This window comes from Pongo pygmaeus, chromosome 4, assembly GCF_028885625.2.
Source record: "Pongo pygmaeus isolate AG05252 chromosome 4, NHGRI_mPonPyg2-v2.0_pri, whole genome shotgun sequence".
Classification (NCBI taxonomy): Eukaryota; Metazoa; Chordata; class Mammalia; order Primates; family Hominidae; genus Pongo; species Pongo pygmaeus.
In genome coordinates this window covers 74,965,057-74,978,568 of record NC_072377.2, presented here as the reverse complement: position 1 = coordinate 74,978,568, position 13,512 = coordinate 74,965,057, and the positions used below count along the sequence as shown (strand labels likewise).

The following is a 13,512-nucleotide window of genomic DNA, read 5'->3' as shown; positions in this document are numbered from 1 at the left end:
CCATCAGATGATCTGCATATTTCCCCAGGGCCATGATTCTATGTGATAGGCAGCCAGGGTCCCCAGTTTTCCGGTGTATAAATGTTTCCAAGGATTGCCCTAAGTCTGCACAAAACCTACATGGCACACAATGCACGGGGTGGTTCCCTGTCCTCATGATTTATATGGATTGAGGAGTAACTCAGTACCTTAAAAAATTACCATAAAATCATCTTACATTTATGGAGTGCCACATTTTAAAAAGTGTAAGGGTATACTAATTTTGTTGATAGTTTATAAAAAGAAGCAACAAATTGAAGTCCAAAAAGCTAAAGACAGAGTAACCCAACAAGAAACTTGGGGATTCTTGCTTTAATTCCAGCTCTTAAATTTTATTGACTGACCATGTGCTTATGATGACAAACAAATGAAAGGCAAAACAGTTGGTCATCTGTCATCCTCACATTATACATGGTAATTTTTACAAAGCATTTGATCCATATACTTTGTTTCTCATCCTTACAACCACCAGACAAGCTGTACATTATTATCTGCTGTGGAAATCGCAGATACCAAGATGAAATCACTTTTATCAGACCCACACAAAATAGGGCTGGGAAGGCACAAAGGAGTGGGGTTCAGGCTTTCATGTCCAAGATAGGAACGGTTCCAAAGACTTTCTAAGAATCCCATAAGAAATCCCTTCATGCCTGTCACGCATCTCCTGCTTTGCATTGCTTGCATGTATGCACATATTTCTGTGACAAGGTTTATCACTGCACATTCTTTTGGACTGCAGCAATTCAGATAAGATGAGATGAGATGCTGTCGAAAGAACACCTGCCCAGGAACAGCATGTCCACCAATGAACACACAACAACTCTGGCTTTGAGCCTTCAGAACCAAGGATTTCTCTTCTGCCCTCTCTCCTCTCCCCTCTCCCCTGTCTCCTGTCTTCTCTCTCCTCTCCCCTCTCCCCTGTATCCTGTCTTCTCTCTCCTCTCCCCTCTCCCGTCTCTCCTTTCTCTCTAAAGAAACTGGACCCTTGTCATATTGCCCAAGCTGGTCTCAAACTCCTGGCCTCCAACGACCCTCCCGCCTCAGCCTCCCACATAGCTGTGATTACACGTATGAGCTACCATGCCCAGCTATGAACTCTGTTTCTAAGCAGCTTATGTGAACTTCTCCCTTTTGCCAAAAAAAATTCCCTTTACTCTTCCCTCACTGCACGTGCCTGTGGTTTACCATAGTGCATTCCAAATCATAACCCTCTTTTCTTATTCCTGAATAAATTTGACATATTTGGGGATATCTTTCTCTAATTTTTTTGTTGTTGTTGACACTGCATTTTACATGTGAGATTCAGACAAGGTCAGTCACTTGCCTAGGGTCTGGTAGTCAGGTAGCAGCAGATTCAAGCCTGGCTCTATCTCCTAAGCCTCTGCACTACCCCCTGCCCTTGTTTGCTGGCCTGAGCTCCTTCCTGTTCTAGGAGTGGTTGCTGGACTGCTGTCTCCCCTCCCTGTGCTTATTACCTTACCCTCTGACTATGTTAGAGAAGGCATATGAAGGCCCCTCCAGACAGGATGTGCGGCTCTAGTAGGTGCTAGTCACATGATAATGTGATAATGTGTGAATGGTGCCACTGGTACTTGTCCAGTGTATAACCCAGCGACACTAAACACAGTGACCCTGAGGCTAAGTGAAGCCTGAGCTGAGGCCAGAGCTGAGACAGGTGCCCACGAGCAGCGGCTTGTGCTCCAGCTGGGGCTGCTGTTCCATTACATATGCATATATATGGTGCACTGTCAGCATGGACAAGGACTGCCTGGGTGGCTGTTTTGATTCGTCAGGGAGCCAGAGTGACTGTCAAATGATTTCACAATTCTAGCTTCATTCGTCCCTATAACCATCTCATCTGCTTGTCTAACTTTCTCTCTCTCCTCTTCCTGCCTTTCTCCCCTCCTCCCTTGTTTACTTCCTCCCTCCTAATCTCCTCACTTTCTTTTCAACTATGAAAGTAATATATACTTGTTTCCAAAAATTTAAACAAGACAGCAATGAACAAAATAAATGTGAAAATCCATCACTACTTCACTCCCTGACAAATCCAGATCCAGAAGTATCTACAGTTTGGTTTACATATTTTCATAAGTTTTTCTATATATTTTCAAGCAATTCCATGTATAGTTTGAGTGGTTTTAAACATTTTCAAAGTCTCACACTGCACTTATTGTGCATATTGCTTTCCCACACAACATATCAAAACATATCAAAGATATCCATTCACTTTTTTTTTCTTTTGAGATGGAGTCTCACTCACTCTGTTGCCCAGGCTGCAGTGCAGTGGAGTGATCTTGGCTCACTGCAACCTCTGCCTCCCAGGTTCAAGCAATTTCCTGCCTCAGCCTCCCAAGTAGCTGGGACTATAGGTACGTACCACCACGCTCGGCTCATTTTTGTACTTTTAGTAGAGATGGGGTTTCACCATGTTGGCCAGGGGAGAGGGCAGATAGGAGAGGAGAGAGGAGAGAGGAGAGAGGGGAGAGGGGAAAGGAGAGTTCATCACTTGAATGAGCTCCTGGCCTCAAGTGATTTGCCCGCCTTGGCCTCCCAAAGTGCTGGGATCACAGGCGTGAGCCACTGTGCCCAGCCTTTTTTTTTCTTTGAGATGGAGTCTCGCTCTGTTGACCAGGCTGTAGTGCAGTGGTGCGATCTCAGCTCACTGCAACCTCTGCCTCCCGGGCTCAAGCAATTCTCCTGCCTCAGCCTCCCAAGTAGCTGGGATTACAGGCACCTGCCACCACGCCTGGCCAATTTTTGTATTTTTAATACAGACAGGGTTTTACCATGTTAGCCAGGCTGGTCTTGAACTACTGACATCAAATGATCCGCCTGCCTTGGCCTCCCAAAGTGCTGGGATTACAGGCATGAGCCACTGTGCCCGGCCTCCATTCACTTTTGTGGGCACGGCTATCCATGTGCAAGATGACTTATAAATGTAAATAACTGTGTCCAGTTTTGTAGTTAATTTAGCATCCAACCAACAACTTTGCATGTAGTAGGTGTGTGACAAATATTTGTTAAAGAAAATAGAATCTGAGGTTGGGCACGGTGGCTCATGCCTATAATCCCAGCACTTTGGGAGGCCGAGGCAGGTGGACTGCCTGAGGTCAAGAGTTCGAGACCAGCCTCGCCAATATGGAGAAACCCCGTCTCTACTAAAAATACAAAAACTAGCCGGGTGTGGCGGTGCCCGCCTATAATCCCAGACCTGGGTGGGTGAGGCAGGAGAATCTCTTGAACCCAGGAGGCAGAGGTTGCAGTGAGCTAAGATTGCACCGCTGCACTCAAGTCTGGGCAACAGAGTGAGACTGTCCAAAAAAAAAAAAAAAAAAACAGAAAGAAAATAGAATCTGAGCCTGACCAAACTGCTAGATCCAAGTGTCAGGTTCCTGGAAATGCAGAAGGTAGAGGAACATGTTAGACTATGCCAGAGGAACACATTCTGCCAAATCTAGAGTAGAGGGAATTTTACAGGACAGATTACATGGCTTCTTTAACAAATAAATGACAAGAAAAAAGAGATGGATAAAGAGGAAATCTACAAATTAAAAATCTTAAGGGGCTGGGCACAGTGGCTCATGTCTGTAATCCCAGCACTTTGGGAGGCTGAGGTGGGAGGATCACTTGAGCCCAGGAGTTTGTAGAACCAGGAGTTCCAGACCAGCCTGGGCAACAAAGTGAAACCTTGTCGCTATAAAAGATACGAAAATTAGCTGGGCATCGTGGTAGGCACCTGTGGTCCCAGCTACTCAGGACGCTGAGTTTAGAGGATTGCTTGAGTCTGAGAGGTGGAGGTTGCAGTGAGCTGAGATTGCACCACTGAACTCCAGTCTGGGCAACAGAGCAAAACTCACTCTCAAAAAAAAAAAAAAAAAAAAGAAAAAGAAAAAAAGAAAAAAAAAACAACAAATCTTGGTCAGGCACAGGTGGCTCATGCTTGTAATCCTAGCACTTTGGGAATCCAAGGTGGGTGGATCACTTGAGGCCAGGAACTTCAGACCAGCCTGGGCAACATGATGAAACCGCATCTCTACTAAAATTACAAAAATTATTAGCCAAGTGTGGTGGTACATGCCTGTAATCTCAGTTACTCGGGAGGCTGAGGCACAAGAATCACTTGAACCTGAGAGGTGGAGGTTGCAGTGAGCCAAGATCGTACCACTGGGCAACAGGGCGAGACTCTGTCTCAAATAAAATAAAATAAAATAAAATAAAATAAAAATAGTTATTGTTATTATTTCCAGGAAAAAACGTGGGTAGGAGATGGATGAAATATGATTTGGCTATGTGTTGACAAGTATTTATTGCACTATTCTATCTTTGTATGAAATTTTACACAGTGAAAGTTTAAAAACTTGTTGAAGAAACGAATCTGTACTTGGTAGAAACAAAGAAAGTCGTGTAGAAAATACTAGTAAATATAGCATTAAAAATAATTAAAATGTACTTCCTTTTCTAAGCCAGGAACTAAAGACCACTGCAGTAATAAAAACTCTTTCTGAGGTTTAAAAATACAGTGTTTTCATTTGGTATATATTTAGCAGTACATGATACCATTTGTAATAATGTTTAAATATTTTTTACCTTCCAGCATACACCATTTTACACCACTCCTATGGAAATTATTATTACTTATTTCTTTAATTAGTTTTAGAGACAGGGTCTCACTCTGTCACCCAGGCTGGAGCACAGTGGCTTGATCACGGCTCAATGCAGCCTTGACTCCCTGGGCTCTAGCAATCTTCCTGCCTCAGCCTCCCAAGTAGCTAGGACGTCAGGTACACGCCACCATGCCTGGCTAATTTTTTTTTTTTTTTTTTTTTTGAGACAGAGTCTTGCTCTGTCGCCCAGGCCGGAGGGCAGTGGCGCTATCTCAGCTCACTGCAGCTGCACCTCCCAGGTTCACACCATTCTCCTGCCTCAGCCTCCCGAATAGCTGGGACTACAGGCGCCCGCCACCGCTCCCAGCTAATTTTTTTGTTTTTTTAGTAGAGACATGGTTTCACCGTGTTAGCCAGGATGGTCTCGATCTCCTGACCTCGGATCTGCCTGCCTCAGCCTCCCCAAGTGCTGGGATTACAGGTGTGAGCCACCGCGCCCGGCCAATTTTTTTTATTTTTGTAGAAACAGGGTCTCTACATGCCAGGCTGGTCTTGAACTCCTGATTTCAAGCAATCCTCCTGCCTTGGCCTCCCAAAGTGCTGGGGTTACAGGTGTGAGCCACCACTTCCAGCCTTACTTATTAATTAAGGCAGATCATGAAACTTCTACTGGGCAAAACCTATCTTAGTATTTGGGATAATGAAATACTTAAAAACTGTTTAAAATTCTATAATTCAAACTTTTCACAATGTAATTAGGCCTTTCCTGATTGAATAAATCCTGGAGTGGTCCAATTTTTAATAGGGAAAGATCAAAACTGAAGGTGCTACTCCAGAAAGGTGGCTCTTTTGTCTTTTATTTTGTCTTTTAAAGAACTGAAAAATTTAGCCAGGCACAGTGGCTCACGCCTGTAATCCTAGCACTTTGGGAGGCCTAGGTGGGTGGACTGCCTGAGCTCAGGAGCTCAAGACCAGCCTGGGCAACAGGGCAAAACCTCATCTCTACTAAAAATACAAAAATTAGCCCATCTTGGTGGTACACACCTATAATCCCAGCTACTCAGAAGGCTGAGGCCAGAGAATCACCTGAACCTGGGAGGCAGAATTTGCACCGAGCTGAAGTCATGCCACTATACTCCAGCCTGGGTGGCACAGCAAGACTGTCTCAAAAAAAAAAAGAAAGAAAAATTTAAGCAAAAATTATCTACTTACTTGGGGAACCATTTGGCATGTTCCTTCCAAGGATCATCTCCTTCTTCCCAATTTCCTAAACATCCACCACAGGAAAAACACTGTACCGTGTCCTGTTTACCTATATATGAAGGAAAATATTTAGACTGCCTGGCAGTGGCACCAGGGGGTATGTACACAGAGTTGATTGTTTTGTTCAGGAGCAAGACATGCTCCAGCATGCCTGTGCACTCCCGATCTCATTGGCCTGAGTCTCCATCCTCAATCCCACCACCCAAAATGGGCCCCTCCACCACAGCCGTGCTCCAGGTACAGAACCCTAAGCTGTGTAACTCAATATCCTGCCCCAGCTGCCCCCCAGAGCTGGTATGTTGCCCTTTGAGCTCTCAGGGTCAAAGTGATAGGGAAGCGGACTAACACCAGGACCAGCTGAAGTAACGTGCAATTAGAAAACCTACGTTTTAGCCTTGCCATGACATTTTGGTAGAAACATAGGCATGTTTCTTAAAGTCTCTGAGCCTCCATGAACTCAGCTGTGAAATGGGAGAGAAAGGGGTAAATTCATTGGATAAGAATTAGTACTCACTCTATGCCTAGCATAAAGTAGGCACAGTACTCAGTAAATGATCATTGTTATTGTTAGAATTCTCGTTTACATATCATAACCCCTATGGCGGGGCTAGGACAAACAAACAAAACCCTCCAACACTGCAGCAATGAGAAGAATCAAAGAAAGATCATGTAAGAGCAGTAGAAGGAGGATGGGTGAGGAGACTGGGATCAGGATGACCACATGAGTTATTTAATCTTTTCAGGGCCTTAAGAATACAGCCAGTATTTTCTAAGGTCCAAGTTTAAGGAGAAGTAACTTTCTTATTTTATATATATTTGGCAAATTAACACAGGCTGTACTAAATATTAAATGAAGCAAAAATAAAAATATTGATGTTGAATTTTAATAAACTAGACCTTATACCTAATATAACACATTTAACCAGTGAAGGAAGTTTAGCAAAATATTGCAAAAGCAATTGAAAAATGAAACCTAAACTTTAAACGCCAGAGAAACACTTCAGAGAATAATTTCAAGGTACCTGTAAAGACAAAGCCGGCCTCTGAGAGCACACAAGGGGATATCCCTTGGACATAAAATGGCCAGTTCTTGAAGGATGCAAGTCTAGCCTCCTCTTCTTGGTACCTCATTTTACCTCCTCTCAGCCTGCTCTTCAGATTCTTCACCCTTATGTCGTACTTGGCAATGTTACCAACATCCTTGTTCAAAAGGAACCCACAATCTGGATGAAACCTCTTGTGGTCTTCTATGGGGAGTCTCGTGAGGCCCGCACCAAAGAGGATTAGGCTACAGCAGAAGCACTGAATACCAGATTTTACCCCAGTGAAGTAAAACCCAGCGGCCGCCATCTCCTGCGGTATCCATGAGCTGTACGGCTCATAAGTCACAAAAGTCTTTAACCTTTTTGCTTCACTGCGCATTTGAGAGTTGTAGCCTTTCTGCATTTTTGCTCGCTCCTTCTGCTCCTCTTCTTCTATTTCCTTTACGAACTGAACTGCATCTAGGCCCAGAAGAGCAGATAGCTCCGGCAGCAAATCATGATCAAACTGGGAGATCCTCTCGTCAGAGGCTTTCTGCTGGGTGGCCATTTTCTGAAAAGGGAAATAAAGCAGGTTGATCCCTTACAGTAAGATTTTTCTTAGAAGAGCATTTCCCACTGTTTCTGAAGAAACCAGGAATTCAAGGAATGCCTGGAATTTCAACACAAAAGATAAATTGTTGGAAAATTATGAAACATCAGTATTCATCTACTTAATCAACAAATATTTACTAAGCACCTACTATATATCAGGTACAGTGCTAGGCATTGGGGATCTAGCAACCAACAAGACAGACACCAATCTGCCTCCATTCATGAAGCTTTCCAGACATTAGTTATGGACACAATGTGGTAACATGAGCATATACTTAACATTTATATTAAAGAAAAACATAGACAAAATTGTATAGCCTGGCAGCAACAATTTGATCAAATTACTCAGTTTTAAAAAATCATTATTTTGTGTTCATGTTTTAAGTCTCAGTGCTCTGGGTGGGCGCGGTGGCTCACGCCTGTAATCCCAGCACTTTGGGAGGCCGAGGCGGGTGGATCACGAGGTCAGGAGATCGAGAACATCCTGGCTAACAAGGTGAAACTCCGTCTCTACTAAAAATACAAAAAATTAGCCGGGCGTGGTGGCGGACACCCGTAGTCCCAGCTACTCGGGAGGCTGAGGCAGGAGAATGGCGTGAACCCAGGAGGCAGAGCTTGCAGTGAGCCGAGATCGTACCACTGCCCTCCAGCCTGGGCGACAGAGCCAGGCTCCATATCAAAAAAAAAAAAAAGTCTCGGTGCTCTGTGCCAAAGCTGCAGATGCCCCACTATAATTATGGTTATGGGTGTCAAACGTTTTATTTTATAAACTATTTTCCTCTTAACTAAAAATTATAGCCAGGGGAGATGGCTCATGCCCGTAATCCCAGTGCTTTGGGATGCCAAAATGGGAGGATTGCTTGAGGCCAGGAGTTTGACCAGCCTGGGCAACATAGCAAGATCCCATCTCTCTATATGTGTCTGTTTATATATATGTGTATATATAAATAACCTCTCTCTATATATATTCTCTCTATATATATAAGTAGAAGTGCTTAAAAAATAAAATAAAAAGAACAACAAAAAACAACATCCATGTTGTATTGTTTTAGTACTTCATATTCCTTTTCATTGTCAAATAATATTTCATTATGTGGATATACCACATTTTATTATCATATATACCATATTTTATTCCTCAACCCAGTTGAAGGATATGTGGATTGTTTACACGTTTTGGCTATTATAAATAATACCGCTGTGCACATTAGTGTGCAAGTTTTTATATGGACATTTTTCAGTTTTTTTTTTTCTTGAGACAGGGTCTTGCTCTGTCACCTAGGCTGGAGTGCAGTGGCTTGATCACCATCCACTGCAGCCTCAACTTCATGGGCTGAAGTGATCCTCCCACCTCAGCTTCCCAAGCAGCTGGTACTACAGGAGCACACCACCATTTTTTATGGAGACGGGGGTGTTGGAGGTGTTGGGAGGGGGTCTCCCTATGTTGCCCAGGTTGGTCTCAAACCCCTGGGCTCAAGTGATCCTCCCACCTCAGCCTCCTAAACTGCTGGGATTACAGGCCTGAGCCACCACACTTGGCCCATTTTTCACTCTTAAACTTACAGTTGCATTGTCATATTAAACTAATTAAGTTGATTGCCATTTAATTTTTTATTAGCAGGTATAACAATATATTATGCACCATGGTCCAACGATGACAATAAAGTTTTTCACCACTCTGGGCATTTTACCCACACCAATGTAAACGTCCTTAGGTCCCATAGCACCAAGAGACTCTGCCACCCTTTTCTTTACATCACACTGCTTTAAAGTGACTGTAGATTCTGCTTTCTCATCATCCTAAAGGTTTATTTGTTTAATTCATCGAGACTAGGATACATTAGAAATCTTGGCTGGGCGCAGTGGCTCACACCTGTAATCCCAGCACTTTGGGAGGCCAAGGTGGGAAGATTGCTTGAGCCCAGGAATTTGAAACCAGCCTGGGCAACAAAGTGAGATGAAGTCTTGCTCTGTCTTCCAGGCTGGAGTGCAGTGGTGCAATTTTGACTCACTGCAACCTCTGCTTCCCAGGTTCAAGCAATTCTCCTGCCTCAGCCTCCTGAGTAGCTGGGGTTACAGGCATGTGCCACCATGCCCGGCTAATTTTTTTATTTTTAGTAGAGACAGGTTTCACCATGTTGGCCAGGCTGGTCTCGAACTCCTAACCTCAGGTGATCCACCCACCTCGGCCTCCCAATGTGCTGGGATTACAGGTGTGAGCCACCATGCCCAGCCCTTACCTTTTTTTTTTTAAATAAGAGACAAGGGCTCACTCTGTTGCCAAGGCTGTAGTACAAGTGCAGTGGCATGATTCTAGCTCACTGCAGCCTCAGATTCCTGGACTTAAGCGATCCTCTTGCCTCAGCCTCTCAAAGTGCTGGGATTACAGGCGTGAGCCATGACACCCGGCCTCCTTTCTTTTGAACGATATTAATCTGTTCATCATTCAGCACAATTTGGAGCAAAGGAGCTAGTAAGTCTTCAACAGCCTCTTACTTCTTCCTGCTCCCCCAGTAGTAGGGTCACACAAAAAGTCTATGAAGGTGGAGGCCCTCTTATCACAGCATCAATCATCACTTAAGTCAAAGACATAAAATTAAGGGATACCTTAGTTTCATCATAGAACCAGTCCAAATGTGCTTGCTTGCATTCTCAACATTTCAGTAACCTCTAGGGAGTATTTCATCTAACAATTATGGGTGGAATTGGGCAGTTCCCCTTTACAAGGTATGTTTTATGTCCTCCCACCTTTGTGTAGCTCAACCGATTTGGAATTTGCTCGGCTAACCACATTCCGGCAAAAGCTGCAGCTAATTGAAGATCTTCAACGAATTCAGCTAATTAAGACCAAGCACACCCTTTCATCTGAAGGTACATTTGACAGTACCTAATACAAGGAAAAGAGCTCCTTTGTCATTCATGTATATCCAGCCCAGCAGTGGTTCTGCAGGAAGCTCTGTCAGTCCACAGGCAACTTCACTCTTGTGTAGTTCTCTGTTTCAGTTGTCTCTTGATGCCCTCCCACTGTAGTTTCTTTGGTGATTATCTACCAGATGAGGGTCACATTCCCATCAGAAGAAATATCTGCCCAACTCCCCTTTGGCATCATGTTCCTTCCCTTTACAGAAGGAACTTGGTGGACTTGGCAACGCAGGGCTCTTTTTTAGTTACTTTCATTTTTGCCAAAGCAGCCTAACCAGCCAGGGAACTGTATTCTTGGCTGACTTCCTCTGTGTCTGGATTTCTTTTTAAATCTATTTAGTGATTTCCTCTTGCTCTGCATCAACCACCTTCAAGTTCCATTGTCATCCCTTTCTTCCCATTGAGAGTTGTAGCACTTCAGCAAATTCAAACAGGGATTCCCCAGCAACCAGCCTGGCACCAGTGGCTCTAAATCTTTCCCCACTTTTCATCTTTCTCCCAAACAAAGCCTTAGCTATCATTTAAATTATAAAGTAAAAAACTGGGGGGCCAGGAGCAGTGGCTCACACCTGTAATCTCAGAACTTTGGGAGGCTGGGACGGGCGGATCACTTGAGTTCAGGAGTTCAAGACCAGCCTGGCCAACATGGCGAAACCCCATCTCTACTAAAAATACAAAAAAATTAGCCGGGTGTGGTGGTGCATGCCTGTAATCCCAGCTACTCAGGTGGCTGAGGCACAAGAATTGTTTGAACCCAGGAGGCAGAGGTTTCAGGCTTCAGTGCCACTGCACTACAGCCTGGGCAACAGTGTGAGACCCTGTCTCGGAAAAAAAAAAAACCTGGGGCCAGGCGTAGTTGCTCACACCTGTAATCCCACCACTTTGGGAGGCCGAGGCAGGCAAATCACTTGAGCCCAGGAGTTCAAGACCAGCCTGGGCAACATGGTAAGACTCCAGCTCTACAAAATAATTTTTTTAAAAGTTAGGCAGCCGTGATGGTGTGCGCCTGTAGACCCAGCTACTCGGGAGACTGAGGTGGGAGGATCTCTTGAGCCCAGGAGGTTGAGGCTATAGTGAGCCGTGATCGAGACACTGCACTCAACTTGGGTGACAGTGAGACCATGTCTCAAAAACAAAAAAAAAGTAATGATCCTATTCACAGTACCCTCTTCATCAATTACACGGGTTTGGATCATTGAAAAGACTTAGAAGACTCCGCATAGTATCCTCACGTATCTTTTAATAAAGGTAAAGGATAGATACAAAAAAAAAAAAAAAAAAAAAAAAAAAACCCAACAAACCAAAAGGCAAGTGAAACACCGTGCCCAGTTCCTAGGGTCCTTTTGCAGCCACAGAGGATATGGAAGGTGTGCTTCATCTTTAAGCAATGAACCAGCTAGATGATACATGCAAGACACCTTGGTCTCAGGAGAACTGTAACCTCATCTGAGGCTCTTTTATACTCCTCTGATCAGATAGCCAACACCAGCTTGCACACCAGGGCTCAAAACCAGAAACAAGCTGGTATAGTCAAGCTAGGGCAGTGGCATGTACCTGTAATCCCAGCTACTTGGGAGGCTGAAGTGGGAGGATCACTTGAGCCCAGAAGTTCAAAGCCAATGAGATTTCATCTCCAAAAAGAAAGAAACAAGAAACAGGCTGCTCCCTGGTCTGTCTCCCACCCCAGCACAGGACTCTATTAATCACTGGCTAGTACATTTCATTTAGGTTTGGCCAAGGAACAGCACCAAGGCTTCAGGCCTCCCCAGAGATAAATGAGTACAGGGTTGCAGCAGACCAGCAGACATCGATCCTGTCTGACACATCGAAGTTTGGTGGTCAATCATGCCAGTCTAGAGGCTGTTTCTGGGGGAGAAGTAATTTCCAAGGCCCTTTCCAGGTCTAATATTCTTTGACTACAGTGCTAAGAGTGCCATTGAGGCAACTGTGCCATGGAGCTAGGATTTAAACCCAAATCTGTGTGACTCCAGTGTCTGTCCTCTTTCCTCCATACCATCCTGCCTCCAAAGAGAGAGACAGTAGCAAGACAAAGAAGGGGCCATAGGTTTAGGTGTGGAAGAAAAGCACCTTTGCCAGGGATAGTAATTTACTTACCTGGGGTTTATCCACAGTTCTAGTCTAATAGAGGAGAATGCTGGCCAGCGGAAGGAAAGTATGTGGCTGAAGAACAAATGCTCTGTCCGTCCTTTAGTAGGAAGCAGTGAGAAAATATTTAAGGAACTAAAACACAAAACAAATTGCGCAGTCAGAGACTTTACCAGCAAATGCTCTAAGGTCTTGAGTCAACAGGATTTAATCAGGACCCAAAAGGAGTAATGAAACCTACGGAGTCTCACGCCAGAAGTATTTTATTCTAGTTTTTTTGATTCTGTTGTTTTTGAGACAGTGTCTCACTCTGTCGCCCAGGCTGGAGTACAGTGGCACAATCCTAGCTCACTGCAGCCTCAAGCTCCCAGACTGAAGTGATCCTCCCATCTCGACCTCCCAAAATGCTAGGATTATAGGCATGAACCACCACACCCGGCCTTTATTCTAGTTTGTTAAGATTGGTTAATAGTTAAGGTGCTAGTGTCTTATTTCTGTTATAGTAACAGTTTCTATCTTTCTGGTAGCTTTTAGGATCTTTTCTCCTAAGTGTAGATCTCTCTACATTCATTGGGCTGGGTATTCAATGGGCATTTTCAGTCTGAGCTCTTGGGTGTCCCATCAAGCCTGAGAAATTACCTTCTGTTATTTCTTTGATAACTTCCTACTGTCTGTTACTCTCGTTTTACTCTTTTGGTATTCCCACTATTCAGGTGAGAAATTAATTGATCACTTTTTTTTTCATATATTCTTTTCCTACTTTCTAAGGGTCTCGGTCTGTCATCCAGGCTGGAGTGCAATGGCACAATCACAGCTCACTGCAGCCACCACCTCCTGGACTCAAGTGATCCTCCCACCTCAGCCTCCCAAGTTATGGGACTACAGACATGTGCTACCATGCACAGCTAATTTTTTATTTTACTTTGTGTAGAGATGGGGGT

General features: G+C 44.2%; 1 protein-coding gene across 2 annotated transcripts in view; it reads right to left on the bottom strand.

Moving 5' to 3' along the window:
- Positions 1 to 12,683, bottom strand: part of NAIP (NLR family apoptosis inhibitory protein) — a 49,933-nt gene extending 37,250 nt beyond the window's left edge. For both annotated transcript variants that reach the window (XM_054489890.2, XM_054489891.2), the window contains exons 1-3: positions 12,581 to 12,683; positions 6,932 to 7,502; positions 5,859 to 5,958 (exon numbers count right to left, since the gene is read on the bottom strand). In XM_054489890.2, the coding sequence (XP_054345865.1) occupies positions 5,859 to 5,958; positions 6,932 to 7,499 (668 nt within the window). In that variant the 5' untranslated portion in view covers positions 7,500 to 7,502; positions 12,581 to 12,683. The remainder of the gene's footprint in view (positions 1 to 5,858; positions 5,959 to 6,931; positions 7,503 to 12,580) is intronic.
- Positions 12,684 to 13,512: the final 829 nt, after the last annotated feature.